At 53.3% G+C, this 21,983-nt stretch overlaps 6 protein-coding genes across 6 annotated transcripts; 3 read left to right on the top strand and 3 right to left on the bottom strand.

Annotated features, from left to right (window-relative positions):
* Positions 1–1,326: 1,326 nt before the first annotated feature.
* On the top strand, positions 1,327–9,256 carry CkaCkLH20_13056 (uncharacterized protein; the record flags this gene model as incomplete). Its single annotated transcript, XM_038895767.1, has 4 exons — positions 1,327–1,367; positions 1,435–2,289; positions 3,021–3,205; positions 3,399–9,256. The coding sequence occupies 4 exons, from the start codon at positions 1,327–1,329 to the stop codon at positions 9,254–9,256; spliced, it is 6,939 nt and encodes a 2,312-aa protein (XP_038738920.1).
* Positions 9,257–9,778: 522 nt separating this feature from the next.
* On the bottom strand, positions 9,779–10,830 carry CkaCkLH20_13055 (ubiquitin-conjugating enzyme; the record flags this gene model as incomplete). The annotated part of the gene is made up of 2 exons (XM_038895766.1): positions 9,779–10,364; positions 10,424–10,830. The coding sequence occupies 2 exons, from the start codon at positions 10,828–10,830 to the stop codon at positions 9,779–9,781; spliced, it is 993 nt and encodes a 330-aa protein (XP_038738919.1).
* Positions 10,831–11,575: 745 nt separating this feature from the next.
* Positions 11,576–11,921, top strand: CkaCkLH20_13054 (uncharacterized protein; the record flags this gene model as incomplete). The annotated part of the gene is made up of 3 exons (XM_038895765.1): positions 11,576–11,728; positions 11,795–11,819; positions 11,881–11,921. The coding sequence occupies 3 exons, from the start codon at positions 11,576–11,578 to the stop codon at positions 11,919–11,921; spliced, it is 219 nt and encodes a 72-aa protein (XP_038738918.1).
* A 152-nt stretch (positions 11,922–12,073) lies between these two features.
* Positions 12,074–15,554, bottom strand: CkaCkLH20_13053 (cyclopropane-fatty-acyl-phospholipid synthase; the record flags this gene model as incomplete). The annotated part of the gene is made up of 11 exons (XM_038895764.1): positions 12,074–12,271; positions 12,327–12,465; positions 12,526–12,641; positions 12,695–12,899; positions 13,105–13,345; positions 14,453–14,601; positions 14,661–14,811; positions 14,867–14,912; positions 14,962–15,085; positions 15,138–15,370; positions 15,423–15,554. 11 exons carry the CDS (start codon positions 15,552–15,554, stop codon positions 12,074–12,076), a joined length of 1,734 nt encoding a protein of 577 aa, XP_038738917.1.
* Positions 15,555–15,598: 44 nt separating this feature from the next.
* On the bottom strand, positions 15,599–18,998 carry CkaCkLH20_13052 (uncharacterized protein; the record flags this gene model as incomplete). Its single annotated transcript, XM_038895763.1, has 10 exons — positions 15,599–15,696; positions 15,748–16,080; positions 16,155–16,308; positions 16,359–17,284; positions 17,348–17,479; positions 17,531–17,597; positions 17,648–17,782; positions 17,829–18,173; positions 18,281–18,799; positions 18,861–18,998. The coding sequence occupies 10 exons, from the start codon at positions 18,996–18,998 to the stop codon at positions 15,599–15,601; spliced, it is 2,847 nt and encodes a 948-aa protein (XP_038738916.1).
* Positions 18,999–20,194: 1,196 nt separating this feature from the next.
* CkaCkLH20_13051 (nucleosome assembly protein) lies at positions 20,195–21,739 on the top strand (the record flags this gene model as incomplete). The annotated part of the gene is made up of 5 exons (XM_038895762.1): positions 20,195–20,241; positions 20,375–20,454; positions 20,536–21,252; positions 21,313–21,632; positions 21,689–21,739. The coding sequence occupies 5 exons, from the start codon at positions 20,195–20,197 to the stop codon at positions 21,737–21,739; spliced, it is 1,215 nt and encodes a 404-aa protein (XP_038738915.1).
* Between the last annotated feature and the right edge of the window lie 244 nt (positions 21,740–21,983).

The following is a 21,983-nucleotide window of genomic DNA, read 5'->3' as shown; positions in this document are numbered from 1 at the left end:
AGGTACCTTAACATGAAATCCGGGCCTCACCATCACCTGCTTTTAAGCACTCCAGGTCCTTTTCTTTTTCGCTACGTGACCGTGACCGCTACGCATGCCCTCTGCACCCGTCCAACCACTTCACAGCTCGTTGAGGTGTGCTTGACATGACTGGTCCTCAACTCAAGAACAGGCGACAACATGACTTGCGCAATTGCGAAAACAAGAAACAACATGGAACCTGATCATGGCGAACAGGCCTATGTAAGGTACTTTGCTACTCATTGCAAAAAACTCAATAATGGCAGACAGGGCGACACACCCCAAGGCCATATGGGAGAACGGACGAATACGTATGCCTCTCGTCAGGCGTCGACACTGAGACACGTCCGAAAACATGGCTGCGTGTCACATATTCAGATGGTCTCAATTGACTTTGCCCATTCTCCCAGTCGTGCTGTGCCACTCTCGGCCTCAGATAGCAAACGTCCGACTAACACATGGAAACCGTCATGTGCCCCACTTCCTCTGCTTGCCTCGTACTAAGGTACAAGACCTGACCTACATCGCCCCTTAAGTACCTATTTGCAACTGTTTCAATCCCGCCGCACATTGTCGCATGTCCATCTTCGCTACGTAAAACAAGCTTCTCTTCAAATCCCAGATATGCCGCGGGTAATCTGCCGGTTCCCACCATCCATGCCCTCCCTCGCTTACCTTGCACTTCAGTGTTTGCTTCAATCACGGGTAAGGTGTGGCCACGATTATTGCCAATGCGGACATGAGGAATTCGCCGAGGAGCGAAACCTTGGAGAAGCCGGCAAGCCTGGCCCGATGCCATGTACTTCTATGTCGCCTTTCTCGATGGTCTCCGTCTCATCCATCACTGTATCACCGTACAGAGTTTCTGCTTGTCAATCGCTTCATTGAAGGCATGTTGCTGCAGAGCTGAGAGCTGTCGTCTCCCCGAGGAACATCAGGTGCCAAGCTGCCAGCGCGTGCTATCCCGCGTGTGATCTCTTCGTTGTGGATCGACCCTGGGATTTTTGCCGGGGGGACCCCTGCCCCGTATGATGCTGGAGAAAACACTATACCTACCAGGCGCCCCAGAGCCCTCAGCCAGTTTCATTCCCCAGGCAGGATACGTACTCTGCACCAATATGGATACCTTAGGCAGGTACCTGTGTGCCTGCCACCTTATCGGATAAGCTTTCTCTGTCGATTCCTTGCTGACCTAATCCAAAATTTTCAACGTGACTTCCTGTTGCCCGTCCGCAGCGTCTTCGGACAAGTTGGTAACGAATTCACACTTGTCGACAGCCTCGCCAACGAGTAACATCACTCATCATGCCCCACAAACACACCAGACGGGAGCACGACCCGTCGTCGTACGTCGCTCACCATCACTGACTCGACTCGATATTCCCACGCACGTTACTGACAAGGCCTCGGCAGATTCGACCTGCCACCCAGCCAGATCGCAAGGTCACTACCCGTCAACAAGGGCCGAAATGCGCAGCAGCCATCAGCGAACCCCAAAACACAAAACGAAGGTGTTTCCAAAAAGAGGAAGAACAAGAGCGATGATACGCCGCGTGCGTTCAAGCGTCTGATGGCGTTCTCTCAGGGCAAGAAGCTTCGTTCAGGCTTGGACGACGGTCAGCCGACGAAGCAGCAGCAGAAGAAGAAGAAGAATAAGGCGGAGAAGACGGAGGGATCGACTGCGCAGGAACCCGAGACTGATATGCCAACAATTCGTCCTGGGGAGAGGATGTCCGACTTCGCCGCTCGCGTCGACGCGGCCTTACCCTTGTCTGGCCTGGTCAACAAGACTGCAAAGGACGGAAAGGACCCCGCTGGCCTCAAAGCCTACAGGACACGCAAGGAGCGCAAGATGCACAAGCTGTACGATCAATGGCGGGAAGAGGAACGCAAAATCCAGGAGAAAAGGGAAGATGAGGCCGAGGAAGCTGCTGAGCGCGAGCTTGACGAGGAGATCAACGGAGGAACCTTTGGATCATTCGGCATAACGAGGGCGTCTATGATCGAGCCCGGCCAGGGCGCGAAGAAGAAGAAGAAGGGGAAGAAGGGCAGGGGAGTAGATCGCGAAGAAGACCCATGGGCGATCCTGAAGAAGAAGCGCGGCGAGGTTAAAGTGGGCCTGCACGATGTTGCCCAGGCACCGCCAGAACTTCCCAAAGCTGGCAGAGCAAAATTGTTGGTGGACGGCGCCTCCGTGGACGTTTCCAACGTGCCCAAGTCAGCGGGGAGTCTGCGGCAGCGGGAGGAGCTTCAGCAAGTTCGAGATGAGTTTGTGTCAACTTACAGAAGGAAGAGAGAGGAGAAATTAGCTCGCCAATCTGCTCACTCTTCGTAAGAAAGTTACCCCGAGGGCTTGTTATTATTGGAAATCGTTTGGCGCTATCCAGGCACCTAAATATGACTCTCTGCGCGACACCCCTACTTGGTGTTTGCCATCTCCGTGTACAAAAGTATGACTAGACACTGCCACCAGTATGTGATTCACGCTTGCCACTCGGAACTTCTCTTTGAGTGAGCAATTGACCCATAACAACGGCGATGGTAAGCGGGGAGAACTTTCTACAATCATTCTGTAACCCTGTGGTTTAAGCGAAGACCTACTAGAGCCTGGTTCTTTGGCCGAGGCGTCATTGAGGTTTGGTGATTACGCCGGTTCGTGGTTCCATTGAGACGGGAGTTGTTCGGGGTGGGTCTGTTTTTCCGGCCAAACGCGGGCACCCGTGGACCTCACTTGTCCTGTCCACGCCTAAGGTCGGGTTCGGGTGCGGAGATGGCAAGTTCTCACGTGACACAAACACACCTTACCTAACTACCCAAGGTACCTAGGTAACACCGGCCGCAATTCCACCCAACCTGGGGGAAAATGGCCCTCCACTGAGGTGGTCAGTGTAAGGTACCTACGAGCCTGTGTGGGACTTCGACGCGCCAGTTCCACCTCGGCGGGGTCCTGATCTGCTTCAGGCCTTCTTTGCTTGAACGACGCCAAAAATTTGGTCCAGTCAGTCGAGGAGTCGAGTTCGATTTTCCATTGTCGACCTGCCATCTCAATATCTCATCAAGTTTTCCAACATTGTCAATTCTCCCAAGAATGCTAAAACGCTACGGCTCTTCTTCACCATGTCTCGCGACCTCGAGCGACTGATCGAGTCACTCATCACTGACATATCTTGCTACGGCGACCTAGGTGAGTAGATCTTACCTGCTCCACGGGAGAGCCATGTGTTTGCACACCACCCACATTCGCTGCTCATCCAAGATAGAAGGGCGTTGTCTTTTTCTCGTTTTTGGGGTCATGTTCGCAAACGGGTCAGCCTGAAGAATTCCCTAGTGATGAGAGAAAAACCTTGATTCGGCTTCACTTATTAACGAGTCGATAGGATGCACGGTCTCCCACGTCCTGGAATCGCTCAGCGCTTTTTACGAGGACGCCGAGCTGAAGACCAATGAATCCGCGTTCGCACCTTACTCGTCTCCTACGAAAACCAACCAGCTCTTGTGGTCCACTGCGTGGGAATGGCTCAAGGCGAGGAAGGACATTTCTGTCGGGGCGAACCGTAAATGGAACCACCTATCTTTATCGGATATTCTCATCATTCCAGACCTGGACTCTCAAAATGCGCCGGCTCCGTTCCAGGCGGCGGGAGCTCACACCAGAGCCGAAGCTGTCGATGAACTCCAGTCGAAGGAGCAGAACCAAGCCGCCCCGCGAAAGGACCTTCCTCGCAAACGGCCTCGCATTTACGTGTCCGAGGATCGTATGTGGGAGTCTATCGCCGGACATGCGCCTGATTACAGGAGAGTCCCCAGGCTGGAATGGATGGCATTGGTGGGAATTGCGTCGACGAAACACCAGGGAATCCTGCAGGGCGATCTAGGCCGGCTCGTCGGTCAGGACAAACGCTCCTTACCCAAGAGGACCGACGCCCTCGCGTCGAAAGGCTACATCTCGAAGCGCACGACTCTCGTCAGAGGCACAAAAACGAGTAAAATGTGGCTGACACACTTTGCCCCGACACTCCCGACGGACCCTACGAAAGCGGCTGCCGGTATGCCTAGCGATGTTGACATGTCACGAGAGGCTCTCGCCAGCGATCTCGAACCCGTGGCGTGGCGTGGCAGGTGGACAGGGGACTCGGTCGATTACATTTCCTTGGCTCAAACAATAATGGCGGTCGTGAAGGCCTACCGGATCATTAGATACCATGATCTACGATGCAAGCTCGGAATTTTGGGTCTCAGGTGGCAGATGAAGGTGGCAGCAAAGACTTGTCGCTTCTTCGTACAAACCGGCGCCATCCAATACGTGGGAGCAACATTGTCAGGAAGGCTGTTCAAGGATTGCCTCAAGTTCAGCCACGATCTCACCCATGAGGACTGGGCTGCCTATTTGGCCACGGGAAAGCAAAAGAGCTCGACATTCTTTTCCAGCGATATTGGAGACGCGGAGCTATTCGCCGCTGACGGACTAGGTCAATCGGATGAGGTTGCAGATGCTGCCGCGAATCCAAGATCCACCTCCCGACGTACTTCCAACCAAAAACGCGTTTCCAATTGGTTTCCCGACAAGCCCTTGACCGTCTCTGTCTTTGACAATATATTTGCTGCAGGTGCCGCAGGTCTCTCAAATAAGCAAATAGGCGACTCTACGCTAGGCCCATCATTCAGGAGATACCTCTCCTCCATCTCGTCGACCTTGGCCATTTCCACGTTGCAGCCGGCACATACTGGCCACTTCCAAGTTCTGAGCGAAATGCATCGCAAGGGAAAATCACAGCAGTATCGGTATTTTGCGTCCCAGGATGCACAGAACCTGCGACCAATCCCAGCTGGCCAAAATGAAAACAAGGCAGAAGCCGACAACAACCAGGTTGTGACGGAGGAAATCACTGATGATTTGAGTCGCGTCTTCCCAAATCCCTCCACCCTACCAGGGACTGCTGGCGCTGCTGGGGGCTTCACAGCACTCGCTCAAGGCCCTGGCAAGGGAATGAACACCGGCACTCTGAAGCGAAAGGCTGAAGCCCTGGACTTCCCGCGGGCTGGCCAACCTCGTCGAGGGAAACGGGCAAGAGCGGCTGTTCCAACGTACAACGAGAGTCCAGATGAAGACGGCTTTTCGCCAGCATCTATCATTGATGCAACCCCTACACCATTGACCAGAATGTCTACCCGTCGAGGCACAAGAGGGCGACCACAAGCCGAGGTGGAGCGCACTTCGTTGCTGGTTACACTCAAAGTCAACCCCGATGCGTTATCCAGTATCATGCGCGCACAAGCAGAAAAAACCGGAGGCACCGCGACGAACCAAGGTAGCACCGACAGCCCGTCGGGTAAAGTACTCGAAATAAACACAGATTCCGTCGACAACAGGCCTCCCGATCAGGAGCGGGCCGTTGTCGCGGATAACGAGAAGTCTGCCATCGTGGCTCACATAGCCCCTGAAGGCACTCTGGAGGTGAATTCCTTGCAGCTATTGGACGAGGCTGTGGCCGAGGGTTCTCCGGCAAGACGTGGCGGACGACGAGGAAAGAGAAAAGGGACGCAAAAGAAAGGGCGCGATAACGACCGCGTTTTCAAATGCGACCAGTGCGGTGGAACATGGAAGAACGACATTGGACTCAAATACCATGTCGAGAAGTCACGGACAACCTGTAACCCGAACTATGTTCCTCCACCAACCGCACCTCCGGAGTTGGTAGACAGACTATCCCTCCCGTCCAAAACAAGCGCGACAGCGCGCAATAGCAGATCCCGTGAAGAAAGCGCACCTGCTGTGGGACGAGCAGATCATACGACGAGGCTTCGAGCACCTCCTGATGATGATGATCCAGAGGACGCCAACTTTGACCCGGAAGATGGGGATGACCATGACGGTTCAGGCAGCGCGAGCGCTTTGGTTCCTAATCGCAGCACTCCTTCTAGGGGCAGAAGCATGAGGGGTTCGCGGCAAAGATGGTCTCACCCAGCCTCAGAGGCAAGATTCGGAGCCAGAAATCGAAGCAGTGGCCAACGCCAGCCCTCAAAGCCGTCCACTCTTCGGCCGCCAATCTCCGCCATCAAAACCTCCGTAAGCGGTCTGATCGATGATGTAGCTGGTAGCGTCAGAGATATGCCCGCAGAGCATGCTCCTGTTCAGCCATCTTTCAAGCGCTCACGCCCCGACGAGACACCAAAGGCCAACTCGACATATCGCCGTGGCAAGTCGTGTACGGCAACTGCTTATACTGATGAGCCTTCGCCGTCCACGTCGACCGCTGGATATCAATGCGCCGATCAAAGTTCTTCAGTCTGGAGATTCAGTGAACAGGCAGGCATGGGGCCCTCAGAGCTATCAATCATGAACACTTCTGCGATATCCCAAGCGGACGCAGTGCGCGCTAGCATCAACGCCAATGGGACTGACTCCGACCTTATGGAGAGAATTCTTACGCACATACTTCGTGCGAACAGCGGTGTTTTCCCTGGCGGCCGTTCTGTCTGGTATGCTGTGCTTGCCACATGGGAAGTCGCATTTCCAGCTGAGCCTACGCCGGCTCATCAGAGCTACAAGGATGCGTTGGCCAGACTAGCCAAGAGGAAAGAGGTCGTTGTTAGTACGCATGCGTTCAAAGATCACAAAGGAAGGATGGCGAATTACCAGCTTATGAGAACCCCCGGGGTTGAGCCAGGATCTCCAGCAGGTGTAGCCATGAAAGCGGAAATTATAGCAGCGCATCCAAAACCCTACACACCGCCTGCATTCACTCCCAAGAATGGACTGCCTGAGGAGGACAACAAAACCGCCCAACCTGTCTTTTCTAGCAGAAGAAAACTCGTCCAGGGAATCGAGGTGCTCGATGCGCCTTTCTACGCCAACAAGGCCGCAAATGAACGGCCTCCTACCCCCCTTGAAGGTCAGACTCCGCGGAAACGCAAAAGGAGAATGGTCACAAAGAATCAAATTGCCCACGCCGAGGACGACGGCGTGGACAGTACCCGTCGCAAAGATATATTCCGCTTCTTCATGGATGGAAGTGAGGGGGCGTCCAGTGGGATGGGCCGTTCCCTCTCTCCAGGAATGGGCGTTTTCGCTACTCCTCTCGTCTTTCTCAAACCAAACACGTACTTGGGACAGGATGTGCCAGAAGACGTCAGGCGCGCACTACTGCCACCCGAGGAGTTGGCCCCCGATCCCACTTACCCGGAAGCGCCAGCTGAGCCCGCTGTGGCCGATGACTACATCCCCAGGTTCACCGAAACCAATGTAATCGCGGGTGAGAGTGGCACCTGGCCTGCCGTCGATGATGGGCTGTTCGATGCTGAAGCCCGCAGTTTGACGATTCGCGGTTGGATGCCGGACTCTCGGTGGTTTTTGAAGCAGAACCTACCGCAAAACATGACTGAAATGGTCAAATACCGCGGAAGACCACGGGCAAAGTTCCCGAGCAGCAGCCAATACGCAGAGTTTTGTGAACTGGCCGACGGATGCTTTGACTGGGAGCTGTCAACCGAGGGCATGAAGCTTATGCTTGCTGAATCAATAGCACCGGACTACATTTTTATCAATCTCGGGGTTGATGATCTGCCTGCCGAATGGGAAAACCCTCCTCTTGATTGGAACTCCACCAATCAGTTACGCTCGTCGCTTTTGTTCGACGAACGTACATCAGATCTTACTACGACTGCCGCCGATCATCTCTGGGGTGGTGACCTAGGCCGCCAACGACGAAAAAAGCGACGGCAGAAGCAGTCCAGAACCGAGACAAGAGACTTAGTTGTCGGCATTGATCTCAAAGTCCGGACACTCATCACCTTACCCAAGGATTCAGATCTGAGAGATGCGTCCAAGAAGAACAATGGTCTTGATGAAACCAATGAGACCGTCTTGATAGCAGCATTTGTTGCGACCAGAACTCTTCTAGGAGGCGCCGATAGAGTAATCGAATGGGGTCTCATGATGACTTTGTTTCCGGATATGGCTCTCAGTGCCATGCGACGATTCTGGTCCAAGGCCCGAAAGGATCGAAGGGCGTTCATCAACCAACTGACGGAACGGTTCCAGACCCGGTTCGTTCATGCCTACGAAAACCAAGAATTCCCGCCGATCGACTTGGACAACTATATTGACTACGATTGGGCCCGTCTGATCAAATGGACTGCCAACTTGATCGAGGACTCAGTGGAACTGCCTGCGAGTAAGACTGCGCTGGCTCATGGTTATTCTCTCGCCTCTGCGTGGGCTGATGCCGACAACTGGCGCGATGACTACTACAATTTCCAGATGTCCGTATTCAATCGATTCGAAGCCGCGACCTCACGTCCGGCCACTTCTCTTATCGATGGGAGAAACGAGTCCGGTCATGACCGAGATGCGAATGACTTGGTGACGGCTATGTCGTGGCTTCGGTCACTCTGCTACACGCCCCGGGACAAGTACGCACCCATTGATATCCGGAAGAAGATGGCTAGTATTGGAGGCGGGGACGAAGAACGCATTCAGAACTTGCTCGAGCAAGCAGTTGAGACGCTGCAGGGACAGGGCATTATCACGGACAGCAAGTTGAAGGCACTCGAGGGGCGGCCATACCGACTTACAGAAACATTCCTGCCAAGATTCAAGAAATGGACGCAGCAGCAAAAATTCATCGACGCGGCTCGTTTCAAGTCACGACTTGATGGCAGCTTCCGGCGCGGCGAAAAGATCCGCATACCCTACGTCCTCAAGGATGGCGAGGTCATGGCGATGATGAATTTGCAGGCAAGTGGCAGAGTTGATGTCACGACTGTAGACGTTCCCAGTATCCCGCTCGGCTTCGACCCGGGCAACTACGAGAGCAGAAAGTATCCCAAGTCATACTACAACTTCGGCTTGGAAATAGCGCCCACTGATGCGTACGTGTACGACGAGGGCCTAGGCATCCTTCACCAGGCTAGAAGCAACAAGCCTCCTCGTGAAAACCAGAATCGAGCCATTCCGCTGTGGTCCGACTTTTTCGGAGAACTTGACATCGAACGTTGGTCCCAGGTTCTCGGTGCTGTTGCGTTTGTCATTGCAACGCGTGGTCCTTTGAACGTTCCTTCCGTCTGCGCCGTCCTGAAGCCCTACCTGCAAGAATTCGAAGTTGATCTAGTGTTCGACTGGGGAAGGCGCAATGGCGTATTGAAGGGGATGGAGTACGGGACAAGCTGCACGGTGGACGAGTGGTGGTGGCTACTCGTGGGACGACAGCGAGGGGTACAAGCTGACCACAGTTGACACACTTAACAGAATGAAATCTGTATTTGGGAAGTACGTACTTCGGGAGGGTGAAAAGAAGGTGCGGAATAATTACCGGACGGCTTGTTGTTCTTCTGCTTTTGAAACACAATGTGACAGCGCAGGCTTACTATCACCAAACAAAACCTGGGTTGCTCGGAACAATTCGTTGAAAGCATCATGCAGTCATCCGTTCCTGGATGTCAACAAGTACGCTATCTGGAGGAGTGGATAATGCAAATCGGAAAACACGCTGCTGTACGACAAATACTCGTACCCGGTCTCTGGCGCAGAGAGACCCATCCTGTTCCCTTTTATATCCTTGCTCATGACCATAGAGTTGTTCTTTGACAGGCCTGTATGAAAGGTGAGACCCATGAATCAACAGAAATCAACAGAGCAATGCCAGCGAAGGTCCATTACCAGAAAACCGCTCGTAAAACACCCGGGGTCTGAACGGGGATAATTGAGCAGGGGCGTAGAAACCCCCACCCCCCTCTCTCATTACTCCTCGTCTCATTTTTAAAAGTCAAGGACCATCTTCACAATCATGGCCAGCAGGAGCACCACAATAGCTACAATGGATCGGTCCACCCATAGCGGCACACCCTCATCATGCGGCCCTTGGTGAACTTGCCGTACGTTTGGCGCTGGAGGTAGCGAGACTGTCCTTGTGGGGGCTGGCACTCCTTCGGTGAGACGAGCTGCGGGAGGCGCGGATGTTGATGCTGGCACTTGGTTTGCTTCTAGACCTGTCTCGGGCGCCGTTCGAACAAAACCCTCGGCGAGCTCGGCGCTTTCAGTATCTCCCTCTTCCCGCTGTGACACGTCTGGCGCGGGTGAGCCCTCCTCGGACCCCTTTGGCTTGGCCATCTCGTCTTTCCAGCTCATCTTCAACTCGGACGGTATACCGACTTCGTTGGACTCTGAGGTGCCGGCGACGGCCTTGGCGCTTTCTTCGCATTCTTGGATTATCTCAAGGTTTGTCTTGGCGCATGTTTGGCACTTGAACATATGTGATGCCGCTGCGTGTCTCTTGCGCACCGCGTCGCTCGTCTCGAGGCCGCCAAGCTGACCCCTTGGGTCAGTTTCCATGAAGCTACGTAATCTGGTCCATGGTCAGTCAGTGGGAAGGTATCAGTAAGGATATATCCAGGGTTGGTATACGCGACCAAAGCTGTCCTCACTCCCCAGGCAGGTTGCCATGTCTCTTCGTGATGGCCACTGATACTGAGGCAAATCTCGCGGTTCGTCTCGAATCGGCCGCTCGGGGTGAGGAATCGGAAGCTCGGCGGGCGAAGGGGGTATGTAGGCGGCAGTACGATGCGGCCGTGGTAGATTCCGTCGCTATAGGAAGAATTTGGGGGGCCGCGAAATGTGAAATGCCATTCGAAAAGGTCTGATTCTAGGGGAGCGGCCGTGTAATCGGGAGACGGCGAGTTGGAGAGTTCTTGTGCTTCGCGAACTAGGTGGCGGTGGTCAGCGAGAGGAGCGAGGATGATAGAAAGGCGTGCGGCTTCTTTACGTATGCGCCGAATCGTGGGCGACTTGGAATTGAATTTGGGAGTTGTCATGCTGGCGACTTTGGCACCTAGCTGGCCCTGTAGACGATGCTTGTCGGCTTGGCGAACGCAATAGGGAGTGAGGAGGTGAAATAGAAAACTACAGGGGACGGAGTAGTTTCCTGGTAGAGACCACTCGCGGTTTGGTTGCTATTGGAGTTGACCGACCAAGAGTCTTTTCAAAGAAATCGCAGGGCAGAGGGACAGGTGGCTCGAAGTACAATGCTTCCTTCTCGGATATCAAACGTCGCGATAATGGGGGTCTTATCGGATCCAAACGTCGCGGAGCATGCAACCGCTGACGCCGCTAAATGATGCCAAGGGTGCCACGTCTTTGTGCGATTCCAGGTTGTCAAAGAGGCGTATCCACGTATCCACCACACTTCAAGGGCTCCTCGCAGCTGTGGCTTGGTTTGAGACGGCGGGACGTGCCCGCCATGGAAGGTTGGAATCCCTGGAAGGTAAACGGCCCCACTCAGGTAGGCTTGACCCATACGTACCTATCTTCCATCACAATGGACTTTACGCTATTGGTGGTGCGACTTACCTAATCATCCAACCATCCAAGGAAGGCTCCGGTTCACTATCGATCGTCAGTCTGAACGACGCCATACCAGATCCTCCATCTACCACTACCTCAGAGCCTCTGTTTACCCCGTTCCAGCCGAATCCAGCGCTACGAAGACAGGGCGACATCCGAGGTTTGTAGGTTCATCGTGACCCAACCAATTGACTCTACCACCGCTTCTAACACACCATGCTCGCAGGAACTCGACCCCAACTCTCGAACGACACGCTCGGTCACAAATTCACCATGTCTCCTGTCCACAAGTTCAAGAATCCTACGCCCCACGTTCCAGGCATCTACCGTTACACGGCGACTGCTCTGGGTGCTGGCATGTGGTTCTTCGTGCGTCACTCCTTCCCAGCCTTCCGATCGAGACTCCGATGAACTGACATTATGCGATACCCGTAGCTGATGTACCGCGCGAAGAAGGACGGTGGGTTATAGCCTCTCGCAGTGCTGCTATCGTGATTCATGGAGCTGACAACGATTCGCAGGCGCCGTCCTGCTGGGCTGGAAGCACCCCTGGGACCACTAAACCACACATTTCGAGGCGCAAATCGGCAGGAACACAAGTTTTGCAAAGGAAGCTGTCATAACATGTCGGTTGTGCCATAGCTATCTGGCATGTGGCAGCGCGAAGGAATCAAACATTCTACAAATATTACATCACGACCATCGCGGCCGTTTTCAACCTTGGTTGGGTTTTTCAAAGAGATAGTGCGCCACGCCCCAAATGTCCCCGCCTTGGTAGGCGAATAACTCGGAACACGCCATGTAGAATATCTGCCAGCGATTATACCACACGCTTGCGTCTTGTTCTCCGTACGTCTCGGTCAAGTGCGGCCAGATCTTCTGCTTGTGAGCGAGCATCTTGCTCAGCCAGTCCTATGACGCGAGTGTCAAATGTCGTTCAACATCGTTAAAAGGCTACTGAACTTACTTCGCAGGTTTTGGAGTAATGCTGGCCGTTGACCCACCATTGTTTTTGGATCTGGAGATCGCGCTGAAAGTAAAGGAGCAGATCGGCAGAGGGCATCGTGCCTCCCGTGAAGAAGTGCGTCGTCATCCAACCCTCCTCGCTGAGTTCCTTGGGTTAGCGACCTCATGTGTCTGGGTAAAATGGAGAGAACTGAGCTCACTAGTCATAAGGCGTTGTCTTGTGGGCAAAAATGTGTACGAAGAGTTTGCCGCCCGGCCGCAGCGCTCGGCCAACCTTGGCCATCAGCAGCTCGTAATTCTTCATGTGCTCGAAAAGCTTGATTTGGCATTACTCGAGTGCCCTGTATTGGTGATATTCAACTGACGTACCTCGATGGACACAACCCTGTCGAAGGACTCGGGCTCAAACTCGTAGTCAACGACGTTACCCGTGATGACGGTCAGGTTGGTGATGCCCTTTTCCCTGGCCTTGCCATCGATGTACTCCTTTTGCGTCCTGGAGTTGGAAAAGGCTGTCACCTTGGAGCTGGGCAGGACCTCGGCGAAATACAAAGCGCCCGATCCCCAACCGCATCTAGATCACGGGAGTCAGTTAGCCAGTCGCACTTCAGCCACAAATGCCCGGAGCTGGTAGTGGGTAGAAGGGAACGAAGACTTGCCCAAGATCCAAAATGCTCATGCCATCTTTCAATTCGGCCTTCTCAACATAGGTCTGCAGCATGGCCACTTCGGCCTGCGCCAAAGTCTCACCGCCCTTGGGGTATAGACAACACGAGTACTTCATGCGCGGGCCCAGGCAGGCAGCTAGCACACCGGTGCCGACCTCGTAGTGCTGCTTGTTAGCAGTGGCTGTCTCGATGGCGATTGGCTGTGTTCGCAGCTTCTCGATGAATGTCATTTTCCGCTCATAGTCGAGACTGAGAGAGGTGCTCGCAATGGAGTCAAGACGCTCCTGGAGCTGGCGCTGGATGCCTATTCTTATCACGGCATGAGGCAAATACCCGCCATCAAGAACCCAGTCTGTAAACTGATGTTAGTGATACGGGTTGGTCTTATGTGACCCATATGTCACCCATTGCCAGCCTGCTGAACTCACCCATGTTCAATGTGCAGGATTACTGGGAGATAGACGCCTACTGACAACCGATGAAACGAGTCTAATTGAGATTGAATTGCACAAATTCCTCCAGTGAGCGAATAACGCAGACGCCTAGTGGTTCTTTTGTCGTTCCGGGCTCGGAGCCGTGTGATGTTGAACTTCGAAACCGGTTACAAGCCCGAGCACAAGGGTGCCGTTCGGGCACCAGCAGGTTGGCGTGTCGGCTGCAGCTTTACTAGCTGGCAAAAAGGAGTCAAGGCTGTGGAAGAGAAGAATGAAATGAGTCGATCACAAGAAGATCTCAACAGGTGCACATATCAATCAATGAATACCTCTTGTACGCGGTTGGGAGTGGCAGGTTAATGTTGGCTGTCTCACACAGTTGTAACAGAATCCCCGGCCACTCGGAGCCGGGCGACGCGCTTGGGCTAGCTTGGCACCGGAATGCGGGTCGAGTGGATCATCGATGACACGTCCATTCGTCTCCCTTGCAGCCGCCAACCTCAATTGTGAAAGCCATGAGGACATATTGGACAATTGTCAATCTAGTTCCAAGCGCGCAGACGCCAATTGACGCCGTAACGCTCGTCCTTGAAGACCTTCTGGTTTCTGTGGCTATGTCTAAAGAGACAGAAATGAGCCATCACGAGGTAGCATTACCTAACGTGAAAGCTCCTCTGCTGCTGACGCTATATTACACGTGCATGTTCTCTAGGATGATTTTGTACTCCTTTCTCTGCTTTGGTTCCTTCAGTACCCGCTTTTTGAAATGCCCAGCTGCCCGAGCTAACTTCTGGAAAAGATACTTCTCCGATATCCAAGCTGTAGCCAAGTAGATGGCGCCTAGCATGATCATGAAGAGCTCAAAGTCCCAGCTGGTCTTTGTCAGTTGCATCAGTTTCTTCACTGCATGCGCTGGTCCCAAGATCATGTAAATCGTGATCAAGACCGTTCCCGCAACGGTCGCCAAAAATGGCCCTGGCCAACGGTCAGCAATTTCGAAGGATGAGATGTCAACAAAAACCTACAGTTCTTGAGCGCTCTCTCTCTGAAGGGAGGACCAGCGTTGAGAACCACCCCTGCCAGGATATACTCAAAACATGACACCAAAAAGAGTACCGTGTTTTCAGAGTTCTTGATGCTGGACTTTTCATGGTTCAGCCGTGGTGGAATGTACCTTCTCAGGCCATTAGTAACAAGGTCATCTCGTCGATAAGGAAAGGGCCGTGAACTCACCATGGCTGCTCGCGCACGGCAACGTAGGCGACGGTTTGGATGGCGATACAGATGATCATCTGGCCAAGCAGCGGTACGAGGACTTTGCGCGACACAAGGTCCGCTGTGGGTCGTTCCCGCGATAACACGGGGAATGGTCCGCCCCAGCTCACTTGATTCACGTATGAGTACAACATACAACTGGCGGCTGTTGGTAGAATACTTACTGAAAATAGCAATTGGTAAAATCAGTAGCAAGTCAATGAACAGAAACTGGAGGCCGGTCAGTACTGGTAAGGTCAAGTATAGCTGTCAAATTAACCTGGAAGTCGCCGAGATTTGAGGCTTTGGCGTAGAGGAAGGTGACCGACGTGAATTGAATCGCCGAGTAGAGGCTCATGTACTTGAAGCAGCTGAAGCTCGTCACGAGTGAAGCACGTCCTTCGCTACAGAAACATGTTAGCACAACTCGAAGTGACAACCACGTACCCCACATACCGGATGACAGTAGGCACACAGCCAATATCGAAGATTCGAGAAGTGAAGGGCGCTGCAACAGAGGCTTCAGCTTCGGAGAGCGAAATGCCCACGTCTGCAGCCTTCAGTGCGCCACAATCATTTGCACCATCGCCACAAAATCCGCAACAGTAACCAATGCCTTGCAGTTTCTCGACGAGCTCATGTTTCTCATCAGGTGACATGCGTGCAAACACTCTACCACGAACAAGCATCTAGGACGATGAGTCAATACTGACTGGTGACAGTGATCACAATCTAACTTACCCTTTGCAGGACAATGGGAGGAGCGAAGTCCACAATCCAGCGGAACACTTCGCCGCTAACAGCAAGCGTATAGTTGCGGATGTCGTTGATATTGTATGCCAGTGACGCATCAACGTCAGCAGGAGGAGCCATTGGCTGCAGCACGGTTAGCGTAATTACAGAAAAGAGATGCGGTTCTAGGGGTGACATGCCAACAGCGTTTGGTCATTCAACTGAAAAGCGTTGTTGTCAATGCTCTCCCATTGCAGGCGCGCCTTGGGGTCGCTAGCATTTCCTTCTCTGTGTTAGATGCAACGTGCACGCAGCTTGCCTAGGATCTGCTTACCCTCGATGAACCTCGGCACGAAGCAGTGCGCTGTCTTTTTCATCAAACTGCATTCGCGAGCAACGCTGATGGCTGTCAGGATGTTGTCACCCGTCACCATGGTTGTGCTAATATTTGAGCCCAAGAGCTCATTTAGCACCGACGCAGTGGTAGGCTTCAACTTGTTTTCGAATATTATGAAGCCTGTGAACTCCAAGTTGGACTCGGCTTCATGTCGCTTCATCTTCTGTGCCTTAACCCAGCTAAGTTTGGGTATGTGTCGAGTTGCGCATCCGATTACACGATAACCCTTATGCGTGTAGTAAGCCAGTTGCTCATCGTAGTCGACGGGAACTGGAAGAAGGGCCACCAATTAGCAAACGACGCTTGGCCAGATTTCATGACCCGTGTCAGTGTCGTCAACATACAGCTGTCCTCTCGGCAAATCTCCCGCATGCATTCAGGGGCGCCTTTTACGTAGATGTCCCCGCTGGGTTTTCCGAACTGTCTCACAATGACGCTTGCTCTGCGCAGTTGAGAGACAAACTCAAAAGACCGCAATACTCCTAGTTCGAGAGGTGGCTATTGGTCCAGATTAGCTCGGTCTCATAGAAGAATCGACTTCTACCTACCGAATGTGTGCCATCGTTGTTCCCGCGTAGAAGATCGCTATACTCCGCGGGCGGCCGAGCGACCGAAGGAGAGAGGCTTCCTTGATCTTGATCGTCCTCGTTCAGGCTTTGCTTACCCTCTTCGAAAGACCAGCGGGTAAACTCAAACATTTTCAGGTCGAGCGGATCTCCCAGTAGTTCGTGATCAATGGACCTGAGAGAATGACATGTTGCCATGGTGAAAAGAGCAGCCTTGAGGTTCGAGTTCTGACCCATGTTGCCGCCCTGAAGGGCCGGGGCAGAAATAAGAGACACTGGATCTGACAGGACATCCGTGAATCTGCTGGTGGCTGGCGACACTACCCGCACACCAAGAATATCCAGTCCATCTTCTGTCAAGGTTCCCGTCTTGTCAAAACACATGATATCTAGTTTGCCGCCAACGTTGACCCGCTGGGGGCTGATGCAGAAGATTTGCTTCTTCTTGAGTCTGCTTAGGGCGAAGTTCGTCCCAATTGTCAGAGTGGCTGGTAATGCAGGAGGTACCACAATGGTGATCAAATCTAGAGCGCGGACAATGATCAAATGCCAGGCCAGATGCAGCCGCAAGAAGTTGACGAAAGACGCGATGAATCCAAGCATTGCCACAATGGCCATGACGCTGATATACCGGAAAGAGTCCCGGTAAAATTTGAAGCCTGATGGTTTCGGGAAGAGCATGGATCGGACTAGGGAGCCTTTCGTCGTGCTGAAACCTGTCCTGACAACAAGTGCCAGGGCAACAGCGTCACCATCTCGGTCCTCCTGAGGCCTGCGAGCGCGAATGATTTTAGTGCCGCAGAAGAGGAAGTGTTTCGCAATCTCTGGCGAGACCGTCGGCGCAGCCAAGTCTAGGCTATACATGGTCTCCTCGGTCGCCGGAGTCTTGGAAACCGGGACTGACTCGCCTAGTTGAGTGCGTCAGCGATGCTCACATACGGGGAAAAGGATGCAGCATGTGAATTACTTACCAGTGAGCATACTCTCGTTGACAATACAGTCACCACTCAGCAAGAGTCCGTCGCTGGGGAACTGGGACAAATTTGGATCGCTAACTTCGTAGACATCGCCGGGTACCAGTTCACTCGAAGAAACGTATCGCCCTTGCACGTGTCAGATTCGTCGGTCGGGACCACATTGAGGGCAAAACTCACAAAATCCGTTGCGAAGGACGCGAACGTCGCATTCGAACCGAGATATTTCTCGAAGACGTTTCATGGTCTGAGGAAATAAGCATCAAAAGTTCGATGGACAGACTCGACATTACTTACAGCCCGAGTCTCAACCAGAGTGGTTGCGATGCTGCCAAATGACATCAAGAAGATGGCAACAGCATAGTAATAGTACTCGTCCAGGGACCAAAGAATCAAACTGGCAATTTGGAAAACGTAGAAGGGATGGAATACCTGGGACTGTCAGCATCTCAGCTCTCAGCAGTCCAACAACACGTACCTCGTCTACAAGGAGGCGCGAGATAGACTTTTGCTCAATGTCAATGAGGTTGCTGCCAAAAACAATCTCTCGAAGCCCCTTTTCATCGCTATCGATACCTGCTCGCACAGCGCGGGAGTCGATCCAGTTCGGATCTACCCAACCGTTGAACATGATGAACTTGTCCTTTTGCTGATTAAAGTAGAGACGGACATAGCGGTAGTTGAGCATCCGCAGCTCGGTGATGATGGGGTCATAATCATCGTCCATCATGTAGCCCTTCTCGCTGGAGCCGAATATGGTGGACATGGGTCTCCCGTACAATTTCTTGTCCACGTCCATGACAGCGAACTCGCCCCATTGATTCTGAACAAAAGTTAGCCACAGCATTCTCTATTTGGGTCAAAAAAACTTACCTCAACCACGACCCAGTCACATTCAGCTAAGGGGGAGGGTCGCCCCAACAACCTTACTTGCCAGCGGGGAAACCATCTTAGCAGAAGCCACGAGAGTCCAAGAGTGCATATACAGAGAAGAGCATATGCAGCAAAGCCCAAGCCACTCGTCTTGAATCCTGCTATTGCAATGGTGAGGTCCTCATTCACCATATAGATCTTTTGGCTTATCCGGCCATCTCCACCCAAGCTCTTGTTTGTAGTGGTGCTATCCCTGCGTAAGAGTCGAGCGTGTACTGAAGATCGCGAATGTGTCGAAGATCTTCTATGGTGTAGAATGTAGTCGTCGTCATCTGGGTCGCCATTCTCGATGTCGGCCTCGCTTTCGTCCTCGTCGCCGAAGTTGAAGTCGCCGACGTCGGACATGCTTCGACGTTCGTCATTGTAGTGGCGCTCATCGTCGAACGTAGGGGAAATCTCGGGCTCATCCTCGTCTTGGTAGTAGGTAAAGCTTGTAGTAGAGTCGGCTCGTGGTCTGCGGTGGGAGAAGGCGGAAACACTGGTGGGAAGACTTTCAGCGATGGGACCTGAAAAGAGCTATCGGCAATGATTGTTAGTGACGATGCAGAGGTGGCGGCGGTGCTCCAATAAGCCTGACCTCATCGTGCGCCATCTCCACCTCCTCAAATATGCTCGTACTGCTCTGATTCGAGTTCAGACGGTACAAGGGAGCATGGCCGTTCGTTCTAGACGTCGACGAGGCACGGTGGTGCCCTCGATCCGGAGGTTGAGCCATGGTGACGTTTGGGTCGGAAACAGTGTTGTGCGGCTACTGTTTGTGGACAGGCGGCGCAGAGAACTCAACGGTAATCAACTCGTCGAACCCTTCGAACACTCGACTGGAAAGATACGGTGCTATAAAGGCGGCGGATGGTGCGCATTGCCGCGAGACGAGAAAGTCGCAAGTGGATAGCAGTCGACTGAGAGAAGCTCAGCCATGTACGGGTTGATGATGTTGCGGAAGCCTGGACGACGCAAAAGCGTCAGACAGTAAGGGAAGAAAACAACGATGGGTGTTTGTGAAAACGGCGAAGATTTGGTGAACTTCAGCCAGCAGCGCTAGGAAGTTGGTCGTTCAGCTCGAGTCGGGCACTTTGTTGCTGAAAATACGCTTTCTCTTTAGTACGGATGGGCTACCCAGACAACATTCCGAAAGGCCCTTGACGTCCATACCTTGGTAAGGAACTTGGGGTACTTCAGCCTTCACTGATTCCCCGGGCGAATCATGTGGGAGGCTGATGTAAGAGGGTCAACCGCATGGATGTAGCGCGCGACCTCAGGCTTTCCCCTCATTACCAGGTAATTAAGGCACTGTACCTTGAGTAAGGTAGGTATCGTGGAAGACTTCCACCACGGACCGCCAGCGGCATGTAGGTTATCTAGCTACCTTAGGTGCCTTGGAGCACTCACCTAAACACTGGTAGCTGCGTACCTGCCCAAGGTATCTGCCCAAGGTATCTGCCTATCTGCCCACCTGCCTACCCAGGTAAGGTAGGTAAGGTAGGACGTCGCCCGTCAATTGCGGTCCACAGGTAGAGGCTGTTATTCCATCCATCCACTACCTAATTACCGTCTACCTACCTTACATGCCTACCTGCCTAAGGTCCATACCTAAGGTAGGTACTACCTAATTACCTAGGCTGACACCTACCTGTGCTGGTAGGTGTCTACGCCCATGGCAGGTAAGGCGCCTAAGTACCCGCCCCAACGGGAGGAGAAAGCCTCTTTGGTTCCCAAATTTTTTCACTTCACCGATCACTTCCCCCCACCAGAATAATCGACTAGACATCTACAACTTCTCGCCCTCGGCATCCGCGTCTTCTGTCCTGTCAATCCCTCTTCCGCTCGGCTGGGATTTTTTTTTCCATCCCACTGCTCTCTGCATCTCAAATCCATCCTTTCTCCCCACGACCTCCGAGTCGAACGCACATAATGGCTGAGCCCATCCGCAACAAGCGCCTCGACCCGGCTACTGCGCCGTAAGTATCTGACATGCACTGCGAATCTGAATCTGCGTCCGCGTCTGCGTCTGCGTGGCGACCCCACGCTTGTTCCGTCCGCTATGCAGTATGCCAGTCTCACGATCGCTGACAATAACTTTCCGATCTCTAGTACGCCGCAAAATACCCCTCTGCAAAATGCGCCCATCTCATCGCACGCTCAGCAGCCTGGCGTTGCCAGCATCAAGGAGGGTATGTGCCCCTCTTCCGCCACTTGCCATCACCCCTGCCCCTCTGTCCGACCGTGACTGACGTCCAATCTACCCATTGCAGAGGATTTTGACCGTGCCGCCGCCGCCTCCATCTTCGCCCAAAACCCCAAGCTCGTCCAGATGATTCAGGGAAGACTCGGCTCCCTCGTCGGCCGTTCCTCCGGTTATATCGAGTCCCTCCCCCCTCAGGTGCGCCGCCGCGTTGCTGGACTGAAGGGCATTCAGAAGGAGCACTCCAAGCTTGAGGCCGATTTCCAGGAGGAGGTTCTTCAGTTGGAGAAGAAGTACTTCGCCAAGTTCACTCCTCTTTATGAGAAGCGTGCCAAGATCGTCAACGGAGGCTCTGAACCCACTGAGGAGGAGATAAAGGCTGGTGAAGAGGAGGATGATGACAATGAGGAGACCGAAGAGGCCGAGAAGACGGAGAAGCCCGCTGAATCGTCCGAGCCCGTTTCTGGTATTCCTGAATTTTGGCTTTCTGCCATGAAGAACCAAATCTCTCTCGCCGAGATGATTACCGACCGCGACGAGGCGGCCTTGAAGCACCTGGTTGATATTCGTATGGAGTACCTCGACAAGCCTGGTTTCCGCCTTATCTTCGAGTTTGCCGAGAACGAGTTCTTCACCAACAAGACTATTACCAAGACCTACTTCTACCAGAGCGAGAGTGGCTACGGCGGTGACTTCATCTACGATCACGCCGAGGGTGACAAGATCGACTGGAAGGAAGGCAAGGACCTGACCGTCAGAATTGAGAGCAAGAAGCAGAGGAACAAGAGTGAGTTGGACCGGCACACCAGGCTGCCCAGACGCTTTGATCACTGACCATATATGACAGCCACCAAGCAGACCCGCATCGTCAAGAAGACGGTCCCCACCGAGTCTTTCTTCAACTTTTTCTCTCCTCCTCAGGCCCCCACGGAGGACGACGATGATGCTGCGTCCGACATTGAAGAGCGCCTCGAGCTCGACTATCAGCTGGGTGAGGATATCAAGGAAAAGCTCATTCCTCGCGCGATCGACTGGTTCACTGGCGAAGCTCTCGCCTTCGAGGAGCTGGAGGACGACGACCTTGAGGGCTACGACGACGAGGAGGACGACGACGATGACGACGATCTCAGCGAGGATCGCGACGAGGATGAAGAGTCCGAGGACGAGGTGAGTTTGAGCCGATTTCATGCAAGTGATTAGCGAGCGCTGACTCTTTATGGCAGGATGATACTGGCAAGCCCAAGCAGGAGGCGGCCGAGTGCAAGCAGAGCTGAGCGACGCAGGCATAGGTCACTTTCGTTGATACATTCTTGACGTTCACGTTGGTCGGGACTTTTGGGGGAATGTGATACTCCGACGCGTGGTTCCCGCACCTACGGCGGTGGCGGCGGCTACTATGCGCGATACCTCGGCATTATGAGGGTTGAGCCAAGCAGCGTCCCACGGAAGGGCCCCCTGCTTGATAGATGGTAATTGATTTCGATCCCAAACCTTTTGTTCTTCTAAGAGATACGGCTG

This window comes from Colletotrichum karsti (genome assembly GCF_011947395.1).
Source record: "Colletotrichum karsti strain CkLH20 chromosome Unknown Scaffold71, whole genome shotgun sequence".
NCBI classification, from domain to species: domain Eukaryota; kingdom Fungi; phylum Ascomycota; class Sordariomycetes; order Glomerellales; family Glomerellaceae; genus Colletotrichum; species Colletotrichum karsti.
Note: the sequence above shows the minus strand (reverse complement) of the source record. Positions and strands in the feature narration are given on the sequence as shown.